At 37.2% G+C, this 26,319-nt stretch overlaps 2 protein-coding genes across 12 annotated transcripts in view; one reads left to right on the top strand and one right to left on the bottom strand.

Annotated features, from left to right (window-relative positions):
• LOC104607991 (transcription initiation factor TFIID subunit 4b) overlaps window positions 1–3,232 on the bottom strand; it is a 41,104-nt gene extending 37,872 nt beyond the window's left edge. For 2 of the 9 annotated variants that reach the window (XM_010273811.3, XM_010273836.3), the window contains exons 1-2: window positions 2,915–3,118; window positions 2,681–2,786 (exon numbers count right to left, since the gene is read on the bottom strand). In XM_010273811.3, coding sequence (XP_010272113.1) covers window positions 2,681–2,786; window positions 2,915–2,953 — 145 coding nt within the window. In that variant the 5' untranslated portion in view covers window positions 2,954–3,118. Of the gene's footprint in view, window positions 1–2,680; window positions 2,787–2,914 lie in introns of those variants that run through there. The other 7 variants (XM_088887707.1, XM_088887708.1, XM_010273844.3 and 4 more) reach the window with 5 other exon arrangements.
• A 9,251-nt stretch (window positions 3,233–12,483) lies between these two features.
• Window positions 12,484–26,177, top strand: LOC104608015 (uncharacterized). 3 transcript variants are annotated; one of them, XM_088889072.1, is made up of 4 exons: window positions 12,485–12,963; window positions 24,410–24,638; window positions 25,248–25,372; window positions 25,867–26,177. In XM_088889072.1, the coding sequence occupies exons 1-4, from the start codon at window positions 12,622–12,624 to the stop codon at window positions 25,906–25,908; spliced, it is 738 nt and encodes a 245-aa protein (XP_088745198.1). In that variant the 5' UTR covers window positions 12,485–12,621; the 3' UTR covers window positions 25,909–26,177. The 3 variants fall into 3 exon arrangements, with proteins under 3 accessions (XP_088745199.1, XP_088745198.1, XP_010272158.1); XM_010273856.2 differs by having other exon boundaries at window positions 12,486–12,963; window positions 25,726–26,177; XM_088889073.1 differs by lacking the exon at window positions 25,248–25,372 and having other exon boundaries at window positions 12,484–12,963; window positions 25,726–26,177.
• The last annotated feature ends 142 nt before the right edge of the window (window positions 26,178–26,319 follow it).

Below are 26,319 nucleotides of genomic sequence, written 5' to 3'. Positions count from 1 at the left end.
GTACAAACATTTAGTTTACATGACTCTGCAAAATAGCTCCCTTCTATAATTAACCCCTTGCCTGGCTAATGTATCTGCTAAGCTATCAACTGATCTTAGTGTCCACATGAATGCTACTCTCAGCTTTCTAGCCAAATGTTGTATTTCACTTGCTATGTGCCTGTAATCCTAAGACCACTCCTTCCACCAAAAGATCTTTATAATCAAGTATTTTGACCAATCTCAAACATTGCATCATCATCCAAGCCTTATCCCAATGCTGATCAAAAAAAAGTCCAAGCCTTATCCCAACTATATGGGGCCAGATACATGAATCATGTTTCATCATTCCATTCTGTTTAATGCCATATCCATTATCAAATCATGGGCACTTATCATTTCTAACTACTTTGACCCATGTCCTTTTTGATCTACCCCTAGCCCTTCTAGCCCCTTCAACTTGCAACAAATCACTTCTTCTTACGGGTGCCGTTGGTGGTCTTCTAGGCATGTAAACAAACCATTTTAATCACCCATGTCTATACTCATTTTTTGGACATATTGTTTCTTGACTGTCCAACATTTTACTCCATACAACATAGCTGGCCTTACAACTGTTTTATAAAATTTTCCTTTCAATCTAAGTAGTATTCATCTATCACATAAGACTCTTGCACCCCCTTTGTTTTGCCCATCCCGTTCTAATTTTATGAGCAACATCCTCCTCAATCTCTCCCTTGTTATGAATTATCAAACCAAGGTACTGGAAAAGGCCACAGTGCATTATCCCATGATCTCCAATCCCAAGTGTATCCTCATTTGCACTCCTATTATCATTAAATTTACATATCATATATTCTTCTTTAGTCCTACTTATTTTAAAACCATTTATTTCTAAGGCATTTGTGCTTAAACTTAATTTTGCATCCTTCATTAGTTTCATTGATTAAAACAACGTTATCAGCAAGCAACATGCAACATGGGCCTCCTGAATGTGTAGTCGATTCATCTATGATCAATGAAAATAACTAAGGGCTAAGAGTTGAACCTTGATGAAGACCCATTGTAACTACAAAATTTGGTGTCTCTCTCACAATTGTTCTAACGTTGGTTATTACACCCTCATAGAGATCCTTAATTAGATCTATATACCTATTGGGGACTCCTTTCTTTTCCAAGACCCGCCATATTATCTCTTTGGAGACTCTATCATATGCCTTTTATAGAACAATGAACACCATATGGAGATCTCTCTTCCTCTCTCTAAACTTTTCTATCAATCATCTCAAATGACAAGTAGCATCCATGGTCGATCTCCCTAGCATAAAACCAAATTGGTCCTATGATACTCTTGTTTAATTTCATAACCTTTCCTAAATTATTCTCTCCCAAGGTTTCATAGTGCGGTTCATGAGTTTAATCCCTTGATATTATTACAACTTTGTATATCACCTTTGCTCTTTAATATCGGCACCAAACCACTCTTTCTCCATTCATCAGGCATCTTCTTTTCTTTCATTATCTTACTAAATAGCTTAACTATCCATAATCTCAAACTTTGCACCACTACCATCAATTTTGTCCTTGTTGAATGGCTAATAGGTGCAGAAAAGATAGCAAAAATGTTCCTTTGGCCAGATTTATTAACAATAGACTGCCTTTCACTATTCAAACATGAAATGACTTGATTACTTGATATAGGCATCTAGCAGAAGGTAAAGTTGCATAACCAACACAACAATCACAAAACTATAAGCATTTCTCCAATATAACAATAATTCTCTAGAAATCACTAGACATTAAATCCTCCCTAATGCATCCTCATGGAATAAGCAAATTTCAATGACCAACTCAGCATCTAAATCAACTGTCATGTATGCTCTTTTTTTCTGAAAATTATGTCGAGTATGCACTTTGATTGGTAAGTAACATGAAAGTCACATTAAACTGTGAAATGGGCAAGCAGCTGATAGAGAACCATCCAGTGTATGGTATAATATGACTAGCACATTGTTTTTACACAGAAACGAATCATTATGTATTAACACCCCCTCCCAAAAGAAAATCGGAAGAGAAAAAAAAAATACCAAAATTAACAAATCCCAACCCTTTCTTCCTTCAAGCATGATATCCAACTAAAGAGCAGCATCACGATTCTGAATTACCCAACCAAGCAGCTTTTTCGTTAAAAAAAAAACCTAAGACTTCTCTTCTTCAGTAAACTCCAATAAATGCGAAAATGATTTTTTTATCAGTAACAAATGCCAAGATGATGGAGATTCGAGAGAAACTAACTCTTGCGCTATATTAGTATGGATTGGCCTCTAGGGGTTATAAAATCAACCAAATAATCTCGATTAGTGCCGGCATACCTTATTAGAGAAGCCACAATATAATGGAATGATTGTTATATAAAATAGCATTGTATAGAGACCACGAATTGTGCATGATTCTTCCCCCATCAACATCCAAATTTTGTGGCCACTAAATGCGTTATACTAATGCTTCTAGTATTGACGACAGTGAACTTCACTTTATATTTCTCTTCGAGCATACAAACATTGAATTTGGGGCAAGAATTCTTGACGTTGATTTTCAGCTCAGTTTACATTGTTGCGGCGTCTATATTCGTTTGGGAAAAAAGAGCTCTGAATACAGATAAACTAAACATGTAATAGAGTGGACGAGCAAGAAACCATACCGGTTTCAGAATCTGATGGCTTGGAAGTAGACGTATCGCCTTCGATATCTCTATTTAGGGCAGCAGTGAACGCCTCCACTTCTGCTCCGGAATGTATAGTTTCATCCTGAGAGCACAGACAGCAACGCAAATCTTAGAACAATTAAAGTTTTAGAAGGGCACAAAGTAGGTGGGGAATGAAATAACAACCAAAAGAATAAATAAATATGAAGATTGAAGAAAAAGATAGACGACCTCGTCCTCTTCGAGGAGCTTCATGATGGAAGGGTCCATCTGAACCGTTTCTGGCGGAGAAGCAGCAGCCTAAGGAGCCACTAGTTTTTTTGACGGAAGAAGTTGTAGTGATTCCTCTGCGGCAATCGAGACCGTGGCGTTTAGCTTTAGTTTATGATGGAATCACCGAGTTTCCTGCTTCTGGACAGAACAATTCCGGAATCCGGAAGTGTATAAATTCGGCAATTCGACAATAAATATAAAGTCTTAGGATTTCTTCCGACGAGGTCCCGAAGAAGTACGAACGGTTCCCTTTACCGGAGCTCGGCGGTGGCAATGGCTAAAGGTCAATAGGCCTTTATTAAATTTTAGTATTTTACTATTGACTACAATGAACCGTTTCTAGAGGAGGGAGCCCGTGCCGGGGATTGTAGTCTCGGATGGGTGAACGTCTAGGGTCTCTGCTCTGAGTACACTCTAGGGTGCAATATTTTTATCACGTGTCTGGTCTAGGTCATTCCATTCACACATTAAAAAGACAGCCGAGTTCACTGACAACAAACAGTGTTTTATAGCATTCTGAATCTCTGATTTCTGAGGAGTGACGTCTGAGGTGTGAAGTCTATATTTTCTTTACTAGTAACCAGTAAAATTATCTGTAGAAACCTACCGGCCACCGGGAGCTTTATTTAAGTGCGATGACTGAATTGGACCTTCAATTTGGTTGAAGCCCAAAGCCTTCTTAAGTCCAATTCTAGCCTCTAGGCTTTCTAGCATTACGGAAGTCGGGGAGTGCACAACCATAACCCCACCTCTTACCATGGTGATTAATTTTAACCGGCCCAGCCCGGTCTGAAAATTTCAGGCTTGAGTCTAGATTTTGTGTTTAGCCTGATCTGGCCATATTCACATTAGATCCACAAATTTTAGGGCTGGGCTTGGATCCAACATTTCAGGTCTGGCCCGCCCTATACATATTCATACATATATTAATTATAGTATTTATATGTATTATTTTATGTTGAGTTTTATATTTTATAATTTATATAAATATTATAAAATAGCATCTATAATGCATATTATATATAATGTTTTATATCACAAGATCGATAAAACAGTTCATACATGTATTATATTAGATAATATAATAGTTTATACATAAAATTCATAGGCCAGGAATCAGGCCTTTACCCGGACCATGATCTCCAATTCTCCACTACTACCAAAATTCATAGACTATTCATAGGCGAATAGTCTCAGTTTCTAAAATTTGCATTGGATTAGTTCTACCCACATCTGTCTATGCATACAAAGGACATACAGAGGGCGTATATGTAATTTAATCTCACTCTCATAGAAACTGAAAAACATCGATTCTATCTCCCACAAACTCCAACGTTTTCATCTCTCACATAAGCATAAGCTATTCCACTATTGACTTCCTTTCGTTCAAGTGGATTCATCTCTCACTTCTGAATACCCTCTCTTTCCCACTAACTCGAACAGTTTCATCATCTCTCAGAAGCTATTCCACTTCTGACTACCTTTCGTGCCAGCGGATTCATCTCCTATTTCTTGGTATCTTTCCTACAAAGAGATCGAACGCTCTCACAACGGTTTATCTCCCACAAAGAAAACGGTTTGATCTCCCACAACCTATCCAGTTTTGAGTACCTTGCAACTCCTGAGTTCAGTAAACATCTTCCATGTTTCCACTTCGATGCTCCCATGTTCAGTTTTGGACTTTTGACTGCAATTAAGTATTGCTTCCTGGGACCACAATCGTGGACGAAGACGTTTGAGCATTCACATTGGGAAATGGTGGCTCTTAGGGAAATTAGGAAGTACCAGAAGAATACCAAGCTTTTGATCCGAAAGCTTCCATTCTAGAGGCTCGTTTTTGAGATCGCTGAGGACTTTAAGATTGACCTGAGGATACAAACCAGCACAATTGCTGCCTTATAGGAGGCCATGGAGGCCTATTTGGTTGGGTTGTTTGAAGACACCAACCTTTTTGCTATTCACGCCAAGAGGGTCACAATTATGCCCAAGGACATTCAACTTGCATGAAGAATTAGAGGGGAGAGGGCTTAATGTGTTCTCTACAGGATTCTAATATCTATTTCTCTATCTATATATAAGAAGTTTTAAGTTTCTTTTTATTGTTTGGTAGTCTTGTTCTAAAATGAAGAAATACAAGATCTTGTTTTGAATTTTTCCAGAATCAATTATTCGTTTAGTTCTCCGTGTCTCTCAGCTTTATAAGTTCTATATTCAACTGAAACTTTGATCCCATTCAGGACACGTTTCAATTAGTGATTGATTCATGGTCAAGACCTAAAACCCTTAATTGTGATCATAGAAAAGAAGTAATTTTCCATTGTAATTGGGATCCTGTGTATTCCTAAAAGGACTTGGGGTCCTGAAAATATTTATTTCTATTAAACCGCTTCGTAGATCCCAATGGCTTATGAATGCTCTCTTGACTTCTTGAAAGTTGCATCAGTTTCCAAAGTTCACTCAGATTAATGCATGACATGTTGATATTCTTGTTCTTTGTTAATTTGAATCTCTAGTATAGTCTCAACCACTTTGTAAGCAGCTTCAAAGTTCCAAAACTTCAAGACTTCAAACTAATTAATTTATGATATGTTGATTCTATTGTTCTATGTAACTTTCATTTCTTATATGAAGCTACATCCACATATTAGTTAATAGAAAGACATGTTCTGGAAAACTGAAGCAAGGTACTTTATGCATGCATTTGTGAAGTATTACATATTCTCACTCATATTAGTAAATGCTTGTACTTTTAATCCTTGTACGTTTATTTTTGGGATGCTCCTTCAACATTTGAACCCAAAATCCAAACAGTAGAGGCATAAAGGTAGTGCAAGTTGATTACCATTGTGTTTGAATTTTTTAGGAAACAGAAGATTTGCTAAACCTATAGCTTTTGGTATTTCCTTTTCTGGCTTTCCTGATAATTGGATTATACCAATAATAAGTCAATGGTAAAATTAAAAGTGTACCACTCTGTTCCTTGTTGTTCGCAATTTATCTAACATAATTTTCTACAACTGGGAGATGGATGGTGTTAGGGGTTTGCTATTTGGGATTAACATACTGTTGCTTATTTGTTATACAATGTTTGTATTTTATAATTGGCAGGGGAACCATTTATTAATGGGTAGGCCGTTGCATATGACCCTAAATACCATGAGGAATGGGTAAGAAATAATGCACAGGCAAATGAGAGATCTAGGCGCAATGACAGACCCCGTAACTTTGATCGGTCAAGGAACTTTGAGAGAAGAAGAGAAAATATGCAGAGTTGTGATTTCCAAGCTAGAGAAATGCCACCTAATTGTAAAGCTCAGAACCCCATGCCTAATATGGGAGGAATGCCACTAGTGCAGAACACCATGCCAAATATGGGAGGTATGCCCCATAATGAAGGATACTCCAATGTGCCCAACAACATGGGAAGCATGCCGCCTAGAGGCTTTCACAACCTAACAGTGGAAGTATGCCTTACCAGACCAGGGAAATGCCTAATGGTTCCATGCCAAACAGAGATTTTCAGAACAGCTATGCACCAAACATGGACATGGGAGGCATGCAAGGTGGAAACCCTTACCAAAGTGAGAGATATGCCTAGTAGAGGCTTTCCTCCAACACCCAACAGAGACTACCAATAGACGAAGTCTATAGATAACTGAGGATGAAGTTGTAGAGTTGTGGAAAGGAGGATCTTGGGTGTGGTCATTTGTGAAGTTTTTGGGACTCGACATAAAGGAAAAGGCCTATGGACCTGATTGAATGGCACTATATCAATTATCATGCCTCTATGTATAGAACATTCAGTTGTGTGCATGAACTGAGAACATGAAGTTGTGATTTTTTTATGGCTTTTGTGGATTCACCACTACTATTTGATATCCATATCTATATCAATCTGAAACGTTGAATTCTTGCAAGTGATTCCAATTAAGGATCTAATGTACTTACCCACACACTTAACTCTTTCTACATTATACCTGGATTTAATTTGACTTCATTTCACGGCATTATTGTTCGACTTCTAATTTGCTTTGGTCATGGATGCATTTTTTAATGATTTTTTAATATTTTGAGGGTGTTTGCCAATGTGCTTAATTTTATTTTGAAATCAAAATCTACTCCCACATGGTGAACACCACCCCCTTAACAGATGTATTAGGGAATTTGTACTTAACAAATGTTATTGAAATGATTTTGCAATCAAAAGCATTAACAATATTCCCTGGCATACATTGATTTCAAGTGGCCAGAGGATGTTATTCAGTTTGCTAAGTGCTTTGTTTGGCATATTTTTGTTAATGAGAAGGGTCATTCAATGAAATATATTCTGCACACATCATTTTTTGAACCTGAATTTGTTTTACATTTATTGGGTTGTGTTTGGACTATTGCTCTTTTTATCTGAAATGTTTTTCACTTGATCAAAACAAACTGCCTTGTAAATTGTTTTATTTGGATTAAATTTTTTATTTGTAATTGATCGACCAAAGGATATATAAGATGATGAAAACCTTGTTTATTCATATTACAAGGCTAAACTTATAAGCCAAAATCTATATTTTTTTACATTAGTGTTACACTCCATAATGATTTAATTGCACTTATTTTAATTTACAATAAAATTCATTATGATATACATCAAATACATATAAAATATTGCAAAATACATGATTTTACATTATGCCTATTTGTATTTGTATTCTTTCCAAATAGAGCTTTATTTATTTATTTATTTATTTATTTATTTATTTATTTATTTATTTATTTTTACAATTAAACAAACAAATCACTGGCAAAAGGAAACAAGGAACGGTTGAATACACGAAGGTGGATTGCTCCAACTAAAAGACAAAACATTGGAACCTTTGACCACCTGAGCTGTACGCAGTGCTATTGGAACAAAACAAAACTTAACATTAACAAAAAGGAGTTTCAAAGTCTCCATCACATTAGAACCTTTTCCTTCATTTCCTTATTTTCTCCTTCAAACTAAACACAGCCTTGGGTTACGGTGACATAAAATTTAATGGATTCTTTTATGCTTTTGCAGTCATCTTTGAATTAATCGGCGCACCATCATTTTGATGTCATTGTTCGAGACAAATGGAAGGGACATAGTGTGTAAGCGGAAGATATGAGAGAATGGTATATCAGGTATACAAATTACAATTAGATGCTGTTGCTATCGTTCATGTCTTTACAATCTCATACATAGGGGTGTCAATTGGACTGGATTTGGTCCAAACCGGTCCAGTCCAATGTGAGTCCATTACAAATGGATTTGGTCTAATCCAGTCTAAGGAATATTTTGGACCATTTTGAACCGGTCCAGAGACTGTTCAATCTGTTCAAATTCTTGTTAGTTTAGATTGATTTCAACTCAAACCTGGTCCATTGACAACTATGTTTTTATCTTCTATCAATGGACCAGATATTGGCTCAATCCAATATAAATTCATTATGGACGGACCAGATCCAATCCAATATATTATATCGGTCCATCTAATCCGTCCAAATTCAATATGTCTTATTGGCTCGTTCAATCTGTCCAAATGGATTTTGATTTGAACGGAGCCCAACCCAAAATCGGTCCATTGACACCCCTACTCGTACACAGAGAATACCATTGCCGGGGTAGTCATCGGAAAATAACATTTATTGGTTTTATTTTTTTCTTGTTTCTTCTGATATTCTTAATGAAACTCATGCAATGAATTTGAAAAATCGGGCCCATTGTTGCTAAAATTTGAAAAAGAAAGGCAATGAATTTTATATCGCTAGCCAAGACTACACTGGCTCAATCGGGCCCCATATTGCTATCCACATTGTTGGGATGAACCACATCGTGATGAGGTTGAGTATAGCAGTCAAAGTTGAGTTCAGAAATAGCATAAATGGTGGCAAAAATAGTGGTGATACAGTGAGCAATGGTTGTAGTTTTGCTATTATTTATGTTATCTCATACCAGTAAAAATGTTGTGGGTTGATTTAGCAATAACAAAGTCTTATAATTGGCCCTTGTGATTAATGAGTAAATTCTCTTTTTTGTTTTTAATAAGTTTATTTATTTAAAAATGGTAAAAGCTAAAAAAACCTATTAAAATCTATGGGGAAACATTTTTCAAGTAATAGTTGTAAATAATGGTGAATTTGGGACTCTGTTATTTATTGTTACTCTGGTTAATCTCAATAAAGTTTTTTTTTTTTTTTTTGTAACTAAACTTTCAATTGCTAAAAAAGTCAATGAGTACATCAGGAGGAGAAATCCAAACAGATTCTTGTTAAATTCCCCTAAACCTTGTGGCTAGAGTATGAGAAATTATATTTAAAGATCTATGCACATGAACAAAACGCAAATCATCAAAACAAGCAACAATGTTCTTAATGCCAGATATAATTGATTGAGCAGCCCATGACGAAGAGAGCAAATTTCCTTGTAAGGCAGTGATCACATTGAGATTGTCATTTACCACACAGATTTTTTGATGATGAAATGTAGAGCAATGCAGTAAAGCAGAGAGAATAGCCCATGCTTCCACACCTTCAACATCACTAAGAGGAGATGGAGTAACTCCTACCCTGATGAACCTATTATTCACCCCAGTAATCACCCATGCAGTAGCATTAGATTCATCCATGACCGTAGCATCAGTATAAATAATAACAACCACGTTAACAGGGACACAATTTGGATCATTTTTTTCTACAAATTTGTTGAACATCCACATCCACATATGTTGATTGTTGTATAAAACTCTATTCTCTATAGAAACGATACACACTTTGAAGTACATCCATTGGCTGAGCCGAATAACCATGGAAAATGCATTTGTTACGAGCGTCCTAGATCTTCCACAACACAGTAGTCTTAAGAATTAGATCAGGCATCCACTCCTCATCAGGACCCCATGAACCATTCACAAAATTCAAAATCCATTCATCAATAGTTATATTTGAAACTTGATTTGGTCTCCAAGATAAAGAAGACCCAAACCAAATAGCTCTTGAAAATGAACAATCCCAAAATAAATGCTTTGGTGATTCAATGTGGTTACATCCAAAAGGGCATAACGCTTCAGGCCCAACACCAAAAAGTTTGTCTCGTGTGCGTAGTCCTCCATGTAATATTTTCCATAAGAATAGTAGAATCCTTGGGTAAATCTTCAATTTCCAAAACTTCCTCCAAAATGCATTGTCTTTAGCGTCTGTTGAAAAGGAGCAAAGATGTTTGCAGGCAGATTTTACAAAAAAAAATACCCTTACGCTCTAACAACCACAACCAACCATCATCACCACTTGATCTAATAGAGATAGGGACCTTAAGGATGTTTCAAATTGAAATCGGATCAAAAAATCTGTGAAGAAGATCCAATCTCCACTGTCAGTTAGAGTCTAGAAGATTACAAACTCTACACATGCCATCCAGAACACTGGTAGGTGGGATCTATAATTTGAATTTTGGTTGAGAGGGGACCCATGGATCACCCCATATACTTATAGAGTGACTATTACCCACCCGACACACACAGCCCGCACGAAGTACGTGCCTTGAGCGACAAATACCTTTCCACACCCAACAGTGCCGTTTAAGATCACAGTCCAAAAACTTTTCAAATGGAAAATGCTTTGACTTCAAAATTGAAACCCATATTGAACCCTGTTCAGTCAAGATTCTCCACCCAACCTTAGCTAACAAAGCATCATTGAAGTATTTCATTCGTCTCACATCTAAGCCACTTGCAACTTTCGGTAAGCATATCTTTTGCCATGAAACTGTCGGATAGAAATTGTTCGAATCAAAAGCACCCCAAATAAAACAATGCATAACCTTCTCTATGTCTTCACACGTTATGAGGAGTGAAAGTATTGACATCAAGTAAGTAGGAATAGCTGTTACCACATGATTCACAAGTGGAACCCCGCCTACAAATGAGAGAGTATGTGCACGCCAACCATTAAGTCTGTCACAAACCCTTTTTACCATCGAAGAAAAAATTTCATTATTGTTTCTGCCTATAAATAGGGGGCTCCCAAATATTTGTCTCTTTGTGAGATGCATTTCACCTTCAGGAAACAAACTAACATATTACGAAAACGGTGATGCACGTTCTTACTAATGAGAATACTAGATTTTGTATAGTTGACTTCTTGCCCTGAACTACAACAAAAAACCTGAAGTGCCTTCTTTACATTTTTAAGTTCATGTACCATGGCTTTGCCAAAAATTACTAAATCATCGACAAACTTCATATGTGAGACTATTAGGCATTCGCGAGCAATATTGACTCTAGACAATTTCTTATTCTCAACAAGTTTTAAAAACAAAAGAGATAAAGCATTCATGCATATAATGAACAAATATGGAGATAAAGAATTGCCTTAACGTAACCCCCGTTGAGGAATGAACTTGTTAGAATTCTCTCCATTGACCATAATTGAAAAAAAGGGGATAAAAATGCACAAGTGAATAAAGCAGGATTTAATGACAATATTGAATGGGTGTTTCTTAATCTCAATAAAGTTATTGTCTTCTTTTAAAAGATAATTTTGGAATTTTAAAAATATTATAAATCACGTGTGACATCATATGCATTAAATAACTAATGAGCTCCCAACCACAATTACAGTGGTACATTTTAAAATTCATGTACTATATGCAATTTAACCTTGAAAAAGCCCTCGCAAAGGAGCACTTAAAATATTTACAATGTGACTGGACATCATAGTCTTAGCATGTGTAAATGAATTTAGAGTTCGAATCTCCTGACCACTTTTTACCCAAAAAATAAAGAAGAAAATCTGCTGACCGCAATATATTGCTGGATATTCCCGTTATGCACCCATCAATGTATTGTGGTCAGCAGATCCCAACTCTTCATTAGATTCATTTTGTATGTGTTTATTGGATCAAAACTTTAGTACGCCACATCATGCAATACATAAGCGTCATGTCAGCTATGCATTTCGTAAAACACATAGCCGTTTGGGATTTCTCGCTTCCCCCAACAGTTATTTTCACGAAGGCCGATGAAATAATTTGGGAAAATATATTTTAGCATTTTTTTAATAAATGCTTTTACCAAATAATGAATTTAGCATGAATAAATGTTTATTGCGTCAAATGCTGAATTGGCGGCGTTTTTTCAATAAACATAAACGAAATCAAACATCTCCAATCCGGTGACACAAGTCTTCATATAATCATATCCTGGGGTGGGGCCAAGTGGTTATTAGCCACACGTTAAGAACTCTTATATTTTATTTTGTCATTCATGGCCAGCAATGTGTTGTGGAATCACCCACTACCAAAATGGCAAAATCCACCGATTAACGATTACCCTTAACCCCACGTCCCCACCTGGTTCCGGGGCGGACCCACTTTGCACTTTTGTTCCCTCCTATTTAAATTCCAACTTCCATGTGATCAATGTACGCCACGTGTCGATTTTAATAGCTACGTGTCAATAATCGGGCGGAACACCTAAAGGTCCTAAACTCGTGGAAAGCTTTTACGATGAGAGGCCAACCCAACAAAAGCACACTGCCTTCCCGAGAGGTCAATAGAGCTCCGAGCCTCCGATTCACGCACTTCTCGCCTTCACGTTAATTCCTTCCTCTCCCTTTCTTTTCTTCACGAAATCTCACCGGGAACGAGAATACAAGCAATGAGCGGCGGCTGGTTCTTAAGAAATGTCGGCAAGCGCTACCTCCATCCGTTGCTGGAGAGACGTTCTCTACCCAATTCCTTTGTTTCAACAGAAGCACCGATTCTAGCAAAACAACAATCAAGAACATACTCCCCAATTCCTCTCCTTCTATTCAGGAAGGTCAAAGAATCGGGAAACACTACATCTTTTTATCCTTCGTCCCGTTTCTTTTCTTCTTCGTCTTCTTCTTCATCGAATAGTTTTATTGGATGGTATCTGGGCATGATCGAATCCCGTCCCGTTCTCACGAAAAGTATCACCGCTGGGCTTATTTATTCGGTTGCCGACTTGTCCGCTCAGGTAAGATTCAGATTTCGGTTATTTATTATTTTCTGGTTCAATTTATATCAGAGTGAGAACAATATATTTATGTGCCGACGTGCCGTTGTATAGTTGTTGGTCATTTAATGTTAAGCTGTGTAATATTGTCGTACATTACTTATAGTGTCTGAGGCAATTACAAATTCTGTTGATCCTGCCAAGAGATTTCTATCTGAATCTTAGCATCTAAACGAGGAATAATAATGAGGACCAAGGAGAATATTTTTTTTTCTCCTCTCATGTGTTATATTGAGTTTAGTCAGTTGAGACTTGAGATGAATGAAAAAGAAAGGAATACAGAAATTAACTGTAAGAACGCCGCCCTGACGGTCACAATTATAACTAAGGAAAACAGGTTTCTGCGTATATTAGTGGATTTGGTTGGTTTTCCGCTGAGCTCAAGGAGTACAAGGATGATGTATAACCCCTTCTGAAATCTTTCTTTTATAAAACGGCAATTGACTTTAATGTTGTTTTTTATTTGCTTAAAGTGGATGGCAGTCCAAATTAAGGGTATCATGCTTATTTATATTTGATGGGAATCGAAGTTTGAAGCCAATGAGGAGTTCATGGAGCGACAACCTTTATTGCAGGCAAATTCCATGGCTTGCTCGACATCTTTCTTTCCTTCTGCGCCTTCTAAGATGCAGATGGAAAGAGCAAAAATGATGACGACCAAGATGTAACCGCATGGCAGATGGCTTAAATGACCGTAATTGATGCAGTTGTAAGTTTAATTAAGGATAATCTTTGCATTGTGGTCGTTGAGGTAGAGGATCTATACTCTTAATGAACTGCATTGCCAGGAGAGAACTGGCACAATGTTTTCATCGGTGTTCCAATAGCTGATTTCATGGTCAAAAGACAATATTTATCATTTAGTGGAAAAAACAGAAAACAACGATGCCAAATGACAAAAGATTATAATCTCCACTTCTTCCACTCTTCATTTTCGGATCTTAAAAGCTGAATCTCCACCCTATCAAATCCAAAACCGTACATGCTCCTCCAACATTTCTTTATTCTGATATGAATTTTAACCCTCACATGTTGTTCATATAACCAACAAGACTAAGACTGTAAGGAAGTCCAAGAATAAATTGTGGTTATCCATTTTTCTCTGCCTGATAAGTTCTCTGTTTAGATAAATCCATGGACAATTTTCTCCTGAAAGGAAAACAAGGAAATAAATAAGAAGATTTCTTTTATTCCTTATTTGCAATAATGTTATTTCTAGTGGAAACCTTATTAGATCCAATATCTAGTCACCACATATCTCATTTGTTTCCGCACATATCTAGTCACCACATATTTCATTTGGTTATCCATTTTTCTTCATTCTCCTTCAACTTTTCTTTAATGCAATCTGGAATTAAGCCCTTGCATATTAGTCATAGGATCAGAGTGGAATGGTGGAACGGCATTCATGTAGCAGAACCGATATAGTTGGACAAGGTTTAATTGAATTGAGTCAAATACATTGACCATAGGATCATTAAAACTGAAAGGAAGGTCCAAAAACCAATGGTGGTTGTCTGTGATCTTTGTCCGAGAAAGCTCTGTTAAAATGTATCCATGGATGATCTTCTGCTGTTTTTCTTGTGCTGCGGAAAGAAAATGTGAGGGAAGAGGATGCAGAATAGAGAAGTTTGAGAATATGAAGAAACAAGTAGATGGATTATGGATTTATGGCACCGACTTCTCTTTTTCTGTTTTTGTATTTTATTTGTTATTGAAAGAATATAACATATAGGGCCTGTTTGTGAGGGCTGAAGCTTTGGTTAAGTTGTTTTTGTTGAGATGCTTTGGAGAAACCACTACAAGAGGCTTCATGGGAAAGCCATGTTTTTTGGCTGAAATACAGCTAATTTGGGCTTTCCCTGTTTTTCACCAAATATTGCTTAAAGGCTGTCAGGGTCGGGCCTACCTTGCAAAGCCAAAGCCACTGGATGATAGCCCTCCCAAATAGGCACATAATGACATAATATAGCAAACAGCGAAGAAGGTTGCTAGCTCCCAACTGCCACAAGGCTTCATGTGTGGGAGTGGTCCTCTATCCAGGAGTTCTAGTCTGCCTAGCATAACCCTTCAAGTAACAAAACTGCTATGTTCCCTAATCTCCATATCCATCTCTCTCTCTCTCTCTTTCTGGCAGTGGAGGGGAATTCATCTCTAGAAGTTCCAGACTTCTAGGCTGTGTTTGGGTTGATAGAAAATAAGAGAGAGAAAATTGAATTTTCTCATTCATTTAGTTTCTATCAAACCAAACATAGCCATAGGGAATTATATTTCTGAAAGAAATAAGAGATACCTTTTTTACATCTGACTTGTTATTTTCAGATGATTGTATGCAAATTTCTTTTGGTTGTTAGTCTATTGTCAATATGTTCTGTGTCATTAACCATATGCCCTCTTTGTTCTGAATGCTCAATCCTTTTCTAAATGTTATGTATTTGCTTTGTCTAGTGGTAACATGGGTTTCATGTGCATGAAATTTTTAATAGACATGGGAAGACATGAAGTATGTGACAATGAAGTTTTTTTTTGATCACTCTTAGCAGTTATGAAATATGAATATGTTAAAATGCGTTAGGAGCATGGTGTTCATTCATTGTACATTATACTTGCTTTGAATACATTTCCTTCTATGTTATATCCTATGATGCTCACTGATATGGACATGGACATGGATATGACAGAAGGGGAGATGACTATATATTCCCCAAAATCCACAGGTATGGGTATGAATATCACATGTAAATATGCTTATATCATGCATTTATATCTAGTTTTTGAAATTAAGTGCCACTTCTCAATGATTCATGTCTTGTCAAATTTAATTAAATTTTACAGGCATTTTTATAGTACATTTGGTTAAGAAAATACCATTTTACATATTAGTGTTATACATCTAGAGTATCCATGCACTAATGCAATATCTAGTACCATATCTTGGATAGGATATTGGTATGCTAGGCATGTATAGGTATCCAAGTGTAGGGGTGGCAATTTTTCAACCCAACTCGCTAACCCGCCCAACCCAACCATTAATTGGTGGGTTGGGTTGTATCCATTTAGTCCCGGGTCTGGTGGGTTGGGCAACCCAACAAGGGAGAGGCTTAATGGTTTGGGTGGGTTGGGTCATGGTTATCCAACATTAGCCTCTTCATATTTCCACAAGCACTCTCTCTATCGGTCTATCCTCATTTGTCTTTTTCAGTAGACAAAGATCTTTTTAGGGTTTCTCTTTGCAAATACCAACGTTTTAAAAAACGACCCAGAAATGGAACTGTTATGGTCATCGGTTTCCGGGTCAATGGTCCGACCGTTCGATTCGAAAGGACAGCCCGTTCTGACAAACAAATATAAAAAATAAAAAATGGTTAGAACCGTTGAACGTGTCAACGGTTCGACCACCCAGGTCAATGGGTTGTTGACTTTTTCAACGGTTTTTGGCCAAAAACCGGGTTTGGGGTAAAATGGAACCGCTTGCCTGGACGGTTCATGGGCCGAACGGCTCGACCGTCCGGGTCAACGACGCTTCGAAAACCATGGCAAATACTACCACTTTTAATCTCAAGAAACGAAGGAACCACAACTAGTTGATGAAACCTGTATCGTCATTGATGTTTATAGAAATGACCAAACCCATAGTGCCTTGGCAGATGAAAATGAAGATAACGGGATCGCCAACAGAGGAGACAGAGGACATCACAAAGAGAAGGGGCTTCTAGCTATAACGGGATCAAGAGCAGAGGAGAAGCCACAATAGAGGAGTTTTGAGTGCTCTTTAGTTTAATCAATTAACTTGTTATTTGCTTCTAGCTATCCCCCTCTGGTACTTCAAATTTCTCTATTTCTGAGACTCAAGAGAACAAATGCACTGATGATTTCTTTTCTCCCAAGGTTTTTGAACCGCCGTTGACCTAGACGGTTGGACTGTTCAGCCCGGGAACTGTCTAGGCAAGCGGTTTTGTTTTACCCCAAACCTTGTTTTGGCCAAAAACCGTTGAAAAAGTCAACCCATTGACCCGGACGGTTGAACTGTCGACCTGTTCAACGGTTTTGACCGTTTTTTATTTTTAATTATTTTTTATTTTTTAATTTGTTTGTCAGAATGGGCCGTCCGTTCGAACCAGATGGTCGGACCGTCGACCCGGAAACCGGTGGCCAGAATGGTTTCGTTTCTGGGTCGTTTTTTAAAACGTTGTTTTCTCCTATGATTTGTAATTGTAAATGGTGATTGAATCGATTAAGGAAACAACATCTCGAAGCGGTAGCAAAGCCCTATCTTTTTTGATTTTTTCTGATTCATCTACTTCAACAAACCGAAAAAATCAGAGGGCGCAGATGAACTCAAGGGTTTGGGCTGGGTGCTGTAATTGTTTGCATTGGGAATGATGAGGTACATGAGCTCCCACTCCAACGTCATTGCCAATTGCGATGAAATACTTAATGTGAGCCCCTTCACCTCTATAAATCTGGTTTCTGCATATTGTTTTACAATTTTGTGTGGGAATGATGAGGTACATGGGCTGGGTGCTGTAATTGTTTGCATTGGGAATGATGAGGTACATGAGCTCCCACTCCAACGTCATTGCCAATTGCGATGAAATACTTAATGTGAGCCCCTTCACCTCTATAAATCTGGTTTCTGCATATTATTTTACAATTTTGTGTGGTTTTTTGTTATTTTTCTATAATTTCTCCTTTCTTCATTTTTTTTATGTTTTCTATAATTTTTGTTATTTTTATGTAATTTCTGCTTTCTTTTTTTTGTAATTTCTAATAGTTTTCTACAGTTTCTGTGTTGTGATTTTCACAGTAATACTGTTTTTTCACATGTATAGAAAGGACAAAATGAAACTTGCATTTTCTGTTTTTTCAACTTTTTATGTAATTTCTATTAATTTTATGCATTTTTTGTGTTTTTGTTTAATTTCTATTTTATTTCCTGTAATTTCTATTATTTTTGTGTAATTTTCATTATTTTATCTAAATGGGTTGGGTTGGGTTCAGGTGGGTTTGGGTTGAACCAAACCCATTTAATTCTATCTAATTGGGTCATTAGTGGATTGGCGGGTTAGATGGGTTCGGTTAAAACTCAACTCAACCCAAACCAAACCCGACCCAACCCGCCCAATTGCCACCTCTATCCATGTGTCATAGGTTATACCAGTCCTTAGGCCAGGCATGAGCCTATTTGGAGGCCTGCAACATAAATAGACTGTGCTTCAGCTCCTTTCTTTGGATTTGGGTTGGATGATGTTTGAATGCAAACCATCTACTCATGTAGCAGGTTTGTATCAATACCAACAATACTCATAGAGACTCATGGATGATATATCAAATTTCTTTCAAATATCTAAGATAGGTTGTAGTGATTCCTTAGTCTAAATGTTGGGAAACTGAACATCCTTGTCACATAATTTTAAGGACCCAATCTAAAAATGAACCCAGGTAGAATTGTTTGATGAAACCAAAAGATATGCACCCCTTGGATTTAATGCTAAAAACTGTAGAGATAATGGGCCAAATATGGACCTTAGTTTCTTTGTTTTTCTCTAAGTTATGTTTATGGCATGTGTTAGTATGTAGTGGGCCTTAGTTATGGGCATGTTTTCTTGTTTTTTATTGCTGTCTTTTGTGATGGACACCATATTAAGGGCAGTCATGTAATTGTCCTTATTTTTACAACAAAAAAATAAATGAGATCATTGGGGGCTGAAGAGAGGTTTTAGAACAATTCTCTCTTCTTCTTCCTTTTCTTCCATCTTCTTCCTCCATCACTTCTCCTGTTTCTTTTCTTTTAATTCAGATTATTGCAGGTGTGATTTACAACTAAAACAAAGGTCATTTCCCTTGTGTTCAGAAACTCCAGAAGTGGTATATTAACATTTAATTTTTTCACTGTTAAAAATTAAATTCATTGATAAAAAAGTGTTGAATTTCAGAGTAAGTTTCTATGTTTCTTTTTTTTATCAATAACAACATTTCATTAATTAATCACAGAAGTAATTACATGGAGGAAGATAAACTTTCTTATCTTCCATCTGAAGCTTGAGCCCCAAAGAGCAGAAAAAAGAAAAAAAAAATTACACTTATGCTCAAAATATTGATTCCCTCTCGACCCCTTGCTTAGTTAACCCATCAGCAAAAGGGTTAGCTGATCTTTACACCCAACTGACCTTGACTTCCATCTCTTGAACCAGCCACCTAAATTTCCTCCTCTCATTACTGTATGTCCATAACCCGCTATTGTCTTTATTCAGCCACCCTACCACCACCTCTGAGTCCCCTTCAATTATGAGTTTTCTTATACTCATCTCCTTTGCTCTTTGGACTCCTTCCAAAACTGCAAAGATTTTGGCCCTGAGAGAGTCACCCAATCCAATTGGGCCTGAGAACAGGGTTGAGACAAACCCATTCTCATCCCTAAACACATCCCCATCCTCGAGTCTCCAGGATACCCCCAACTACTCCCATTTTAAAAAGCCAGCAGGTTGGGGGGGGGGCAAGACAAACTCAATTCTGTTTTAGTCTGAACAGTTAGCAATCTCACCCAACTTCCTCGACAAGTCATCCACTGTGAAGTCTGTAAACAGCTCTGAAGATTTCAGCCACTGCACCACCCTAAACACACCCCCATCCCTGAGTCTCCAGGATTCCCCCAACTACTCCCATTTTAAAAAGCCAGCAGCTGGGGGGGGCAAGACAAACTCAATTCTGTTTTGGTCTGAACAGTTAGCAGTCTCACCCAACTTCCTCAACAAGTCATCCACTGTGAAGTCTGTAAACAGCTCTGGAGATTTCAGCCACTGCACCACCCTTATATGGATCAGTTCTCTCAGTTCTTCATTGCCTCTTTCTACTTCAGAGAAGATCCTGGAATTTCTTTTCTCCCACAAAGCCCAGCATACTGCAGCCCTCAAACATCTTCATATGGTCCTTCCCCTTTTCATTCACCACCTGAAGAAGGAAGGGGAAAAAAAAGACTTTGCAGGTCTGATGGAGGATTCCACCTACACCCAAAGACGGAGAAAGCCCACTCCCAAATGGACTTTGCAAACTGGCAAGACACTAGTAGGTGAAAACCAGTCTCCCCATCTGCTTTACAAAGAATACACCTGTGAGGGGATAAACATGATTTGGGTCTCTTCTTTTGGAGCAGATCACTAGTATTGATTCTTTCCAGAAAAGCTTCCCAGTAAAAACTACCAACCCTAGGAGGAATTGGCTTGCACCAAAAACTACCAACCCTACTTCAGAGAATTCTATGTTTCATTGATTTTATTATTTTAATGTTGTCCTTGGCTCTGGATGTAGCTCTGTGTTGAGAAGGTCAATCTTATTAGTGATAGCTACTCTTTTTCTTGCATGGGCTATCATGGTTATGTGGAATGTGGGGTGTACCTTTCCTCTTAATTGTGCATTTTATGTAGTTTTTTCATAACCATGATGGATAAGCATGTTTTTCCAAAACGTGCTCATACTTAATTGATATTCAGGCTTTCTGCTGTTTAAGATTTTTTCTTTTGATCAGCAAAAGTATTTCATTAATGTTAATTCAGAAACTTGGTACAATTATTATAACAATCCCACCAACCCATATTACGTCAGATTACAACTTTACCCAAAACAAAAGAGGCCTATCAACTCCTTGTTTTACTAATACATCTGCCATCCCATTTGCAGTCCTTCTTACCCAGCTGAAGTTAGAATTAGACCTCTTTGCTAGGAGACCAATATCCTTGAGAGCATGTCTGTATTTCCTAGGTGCTGAGTTGATTTTCCTGGTCCATGATATGACTAATTGTGAATCTCCTTCAATTTCCAATTCCTTAACTCCAAGCTGTACTGTAAGTCTTTCTTTTAAAAGAACTGACATTTCAGCCTGAACTGAATCTCCAAAGCCAATTGGTCCTGAAAACAAAATCACTACCACTTCTTGGTGGTTTCTAAACACTCACCCTATACTTGCTCTTCCTGGATTGCCCAAAGAGCTACCGTCAAAGTTCAACTTCAGCTTATTTATAGCTGGTGGTTTCCATTCCATCCTTACACTTTCTGTATGTCTAACTATTTACGCCACTTCAACCCAAGGCCTTATTATGTCATTGGTTGAGAATTCTCAAAAGGTGTCCAATGCTTTTACCCAATGTGCAGTCCTAACTGGTATGGCTTCAATACACTTTTCATTAAAGATCCTTTGATTTCTTTCTTCCCAAACAATCAACACCAACACTGCTCTTACTTCCCTCCACATAAGTCTTCCTCTCTTTTTTTTGTTTTTTTTTTTTTATTTATTTTTATTGCCACAAGAAGATGGAAAACACAAAGGAACAGGAGATTTAATAAATGAGGAAGGGTCTCACCACTAGCCTTACAAAGGATACACATGTGAGGAGAGGGCACTTATTTGGCCTTCTTTTCTGTAGCACATCTTAGGTGTTGATCTTTCCAAGGAACACTTCTCAACACAAAGCTTGTACTTTAGGAGGGATAGGTTTGCACCCGATTTCTTTCGTCGGTAAGTTCACCCCCAAAGGTTTTGAAAGGACAAGAAGGTTGAAAAAGGAAGCACAAGAGAAGAGGCCATCAAGTGAGAGAGACCAAATTCTACCATCTGACGAGTTTTGGTCCAGAAAGACATTTTCTAGTTTTGATAGTAGGAGAACAAGGGAGTCTCACTCACTATTCTGTTTAAGATTATTATCCATCATATATAAATTGTACAAAACAATCAGCTTTCTGTTGAGATGTCATTTATAGAGAGAGACCAGTTAATTCAGTGATTCTTATGTTCAAGCTCATGCTCAAAAAAAAAAAAAAAACAATGAGTCCATGGATCATTAGATCATTTGTTCCTAACTAAACCACAACAAACTTGTAAATTGACATGGATTCCCATCTGCACAACTCTGGAGAGGATGAAGATCTAATGGTAGAATCCTTAGCTGCAGGCCTTTCAATGTGCAGATGAGCTTTTTGCAACAATGTTCTTTCCTAGGTCTTAAGAATTTGTAGGTGTTGGTAGAAAATTAACTGCCATTTTCTTTTGTGGACTACACATTAAACCAAGAAATTCTATTTTGGTTCATTTTATAATGAAAGTTCCAGCATGATACAAGGGTACTATGTTTTGCACATCGAGGCATCCTTATACCTTGGCATTGAAGGTCTTTGACTTTACCAAGTCATTCTGTGATTGAATGAGGCCACTATTTCCAAGATATGAAGAATTTTATATTGTTTCTTAAGGGGAAATATTTCATTCTCAATTTATGCATTTTGGTTGATAACAAGTGAGAGTGAAATACTTTTGATAAAAACTGTCAATTTTGTTCAAGACAGTGTTAAAATAGTTTGGATAAAATGGTGCTGATATTGATCAAGACTTCTCCAGGATTTGTTAGAAATTTCAAAATTCTTAAATTTTAAAATAACCAATAAATTCAAATAAAAATGAAAACTCAACTTTTTTCTTTCAAAATTTAGAGCTTCAGTCTTTTTGCATTCTGTAGATAGCCAATTATTTTTCATTGCAGCACCTTTGGGGGTGGTGTTGACCTACACAATTAATAGACCTCTCAAAGGAACACTGCTCTTCTTTCTTGGAAGTGGTTTTGGAGGGTACCTGATCGAATTCCACACACTTTGGGCGTCCATTATTTGCAGCAAATATGGGAGGGATGTGAATGGATGGGATAGCGATCTCCAACTGAACCATTTCAGGTCCTCTAATCCTTGGAAAGGTATTTTGTTCACGTACAACTCCTTATCACTTTTACTAGATATAATGTGGGGAAGACAACCATATTAAGTTTTGGACTGAGCTGACTCCCTTCCAGGGCAGCCCACTTATATCCTACCATGTTGAGAAAGTAGTGCTAAAGCATAGTCCAGACAATGAAGAAGAAGATGCCCATCCAATTCTTCATCTTGGAGGCACATAATACTTGCATGAGATGAAACCCATTCTCTTCCTTTGACTCACATCACAGGTGTTAATCCTTCAAATGTTTGCCATCAACATGGAAAAAGGCACCCTTAGGGGGGGGGATAAGAGAGTTTTAGATCTTAGCTAGGGAAGCTACTAACTTTGTCTTCAAAATAAGAGCCTTGAAGTAATTAATAGAAAACTGCCTAGAAGGGTGAATTTTCTATATACGATGACCAGGATTAGACGAGGAGAGGTAGACCTCCCTGAGTGATTCAAAGAGACCAGCAATTGATATTGTAAAATTTGGGCTGTTGGAATACTCCAACATGTATTGCACTAAATCCAATTTCATCATCCAAAATCTAATAAAATTTCTTTTTGCTGATAAAAAAATTCTACCTTTCTTAAGTGGTTAGACAAACAGAGATCATGGCTTAACGTTTTTGGGGGTCTGAATACGAGGAAAGGTGGCAGCAAGAGGTCTATTGCATATCCTCAGTACGAGGAAAAAGTAGGGAAAGGTAGGGAAACCTTTACAAACCTTGTATAGGTTTCCCTACTTTTCCCTTCTTTTCCCTACCTTTTCCTTTAAACCAAACATAGCATAGTGATACCTATCTTGGAGATCTTAGGAGGAATTGAATTGAGATTGCCCACTCCTCACCACCTGGTTGAATCATTAGTTGGGGCATCACTCAACAGGAAGAAAATGAAAATTAGACTCAAATTCTCTTGGTAACCCCAGGGCATTTGGGGACCTTTCTTTTGAAAGGATGGGGGTATTTGTTGGGCTTTTAGTGGGCATTTGAGTGATGTAGATTCCACCAAGGTTGAATTTCTGTCTTTATTAATTGGGCCAAGGATAGCCAAACAGCTAAGTATGTATTCCTTAGCCACCAAAGGAGATTCGGCAAATACTGTCAACTGAATGGGGAAGCCTGGGAGTGGTCCCTGGAGAATGCCTCACTTTTTTGTTGCTAGGGACATTGCAGCATTGATACGCACGCTATGCTTAGGTGTATCTTTAGGGAATTGAACTCTGTTGCTGATGGGCTCACCAAGTCAGGTGTATAAAGTGAATGTTTGTATAGTAACAATGTGTTGCCTTTGTGATTATTATTATTATTATTATTTTTTTTGGGGGGGGTTCATTTTTTTTGGCATCCTTTACATCCTCTAATGTACATTTTGATTTCCTGTAAAACAAATATAGTTATCATTTTCAAAAGAACAAAGAATCATTATTTCTTATTTAGCAGCATTTACATGGTGCATTTCTCCTTAATAGTATCATTTTCCCCTTGTGCAAAATTTGCACGAGCAAGATCAACTAACCAAAAACTTGGAAGTCTATTTCAAACTGTAATCCAATGTCTGACATATTGTCAAAATTGCCTCTTCCTCACTGATATGCTTTAAGAATTATTTTGTCTATGGTATTGCTATAATATTATATACTGATTTTGTACATTTTTTACCCAGAGAATGACACAAACATCCTCAGAATCTTTTGATTTAATAAGGACATTACGTATGACTGGATATGGAATGCTGTTTATGGGGCCATCACTTCATTTCTGGTTCAACTTTTTGTCAAGAGTCTTTCCAAAGCTTGATGTTGTTACTACCCTGAAGAAACTTATTATGGGGCAGGTTATTTATGGACCTATCGTGACTGCTACTTTTTTCTCTCTGAATGCAGCTTTACAAGGTACATGAAACACATGCTTCCTTTCATGGACAATGGTATTTTTTTTTTATTCTTGAGCTTATATATGTGTCTGTGCCACATAACTTGTGTTTTAGTTCTTTATGTTTCACTTCCATTGTTATTATGTTTCTTATTATCATAACCATTTCTTTTTGGTAAAAAACTAAACAAGTAAAACTTTGCTGAATAAAGAAAAGAAGATACGGAAAGAGATTATAAGGGAATTCTCATACCACAGGCTATAAATCATTCTTTTTGATGGCCAAAACAAATGGTTAAGAAAAGGACCCCAAATTTCTTTTTTCCATGCATTTTCAGTAGCTTTGGGGATCAAGAGTATTTTTGTCAATCTTTCATTGGTTTTTTGAACTTGTAATTAGAAATCATAAATCTAGCCATTGTATAGTTATTTGTCAAAAAGTTCATTGTCATCTGGTCATTAGGTTTGAAAATGTGATGTCCCCCCTATTACTTTTGGTTATTGCAGGTGAACTCAGAGTGATTAACATCATCAATAATGCTTGATAGATCTATGCCTTGAATTTACATATTTAATGATTTGGTTTAATCTTTTTTAATTCTAAGTGAGAGACTGGATGTGAAGCTTAGGTGAAAATGGTGTTGAGATTATTGCCAGACTGAAGCGAGACTTACTTCCAACATTGAAAAATGGTCTTATATACTGGCCTATGTGTGATTTTGTCACATTCAGATTCGTTCCTGTTCACCTGCAGGTATGTCTGAGGTACTATCTTATAAAAATATTCTTTCTTGAGATGGATAAATGGGATGGTCAGGGATTATTTACAATTCATCTGGTCCCATCTAGAGAACTAGGTATTGTCATTGGTGTCTTCATTACTTCGAGCACTAAATCATTAATCATAAGTTGTGTAAAAAAAAGTAATAGGTAAATAAAACATCCAACCTTGTTTATTTCAGTCAAGGAGATCTCCTTGGTGGACCCCATGTTCCACATACTTGCCATTCTTATGTTTCAAATTTTAACTTCTGTCCATCCTGATTGTGAGATTGTTGGAGGGTAGACTATTTTATGCTTGCTATCTTTGAATTTCTGTTTTGGCAGCCGTTGATGAACAATTCATTTGCATTTTTGTGGACAATCTATCTGACATACATGGCAAGCTTAAAGAAAGTAGAAGCTGACCAGATAGCTAACATGTAAACTCAACGGGCGCCTGCAATAAATATAACATTTTCTTTTTAGGTTTCTCCTGCTTTAGCGGTCTCAGGAGACCTTCCATTCTAAGCGGCAAAAAGCATTGATAGCAAAATGCAGAATTTATAGCAGATAAAGCTATTCGATTGAGTCAATTTGTTGGGTACCGACTACCAGATAATGTCAAGAGCCTTTTCACAGGAGTTACAGAAGTGGAATAACTATTTTTTCTACCATACAAAGAAGAGTGAATTTATGGTTATTGGACTTGTCTATCTCATAAATATGTTTATGCCCTTAATTCAGGATAAAGTATGAATAGTTTTAAATTTAATAGTTGCTTCTCTGGCACTTCTATAGCAATTCTTCAAAACCAAGTGAAGCAGGGGACACACAGGAATCTGAGGTGACTGGTCCAGGTAAGGAAACATAAAGGACGATGGTGATTGAACAGGCGTTGGTCCTTGTGACCTGGGTCCCAATCTGGAGACTGGAGCCTTA

The sequence above is a fragment of the Nelumbo nucifera genome, chromosome 5 (assembly GCF_055504915.1).
Source record: "Nelumbo nucifera cultivar China Antique chromosome 5, China Antique-T2T, whole genome shotgun sequence".
In the NCBI taxonomy this organism is placed as follows: Eukaryota; Viridiplantae; Streptophyta; class Magnoliopsida; order Proteales; family Nelumbonaceae; genus Nelumbo; species Nelumbo nucifera.
The sequence above is the reverse complement of the archived record's forward strand: the minus strand, read 5'-3'. Positions and strand labels throughout refer to the sequence as shown.

Coding starts and splice junctions, on each gene's coding strand:
- LOC104608015 (XM_010273856.2), top strand. CDS start 12,622: ATGAGCGGCGGCTGGTTCTTAAGAAATGTCGGCAAGCGCTACCTCCAT. Junction 12,964..24,409: donor TTGCCGACTTGTCCGCTCAG/GTAAGATTCAGA, acceptor TTTTTTACCCAG/AGAATGACACAAACATCCTC. Junction 25,373..25,725: donor TCGTTCCTGTTCACCTGCAG/GTATGTCTGAGG, acceptor CTGTTTTGGCAG/CCGTTGATGAACAATTCATT.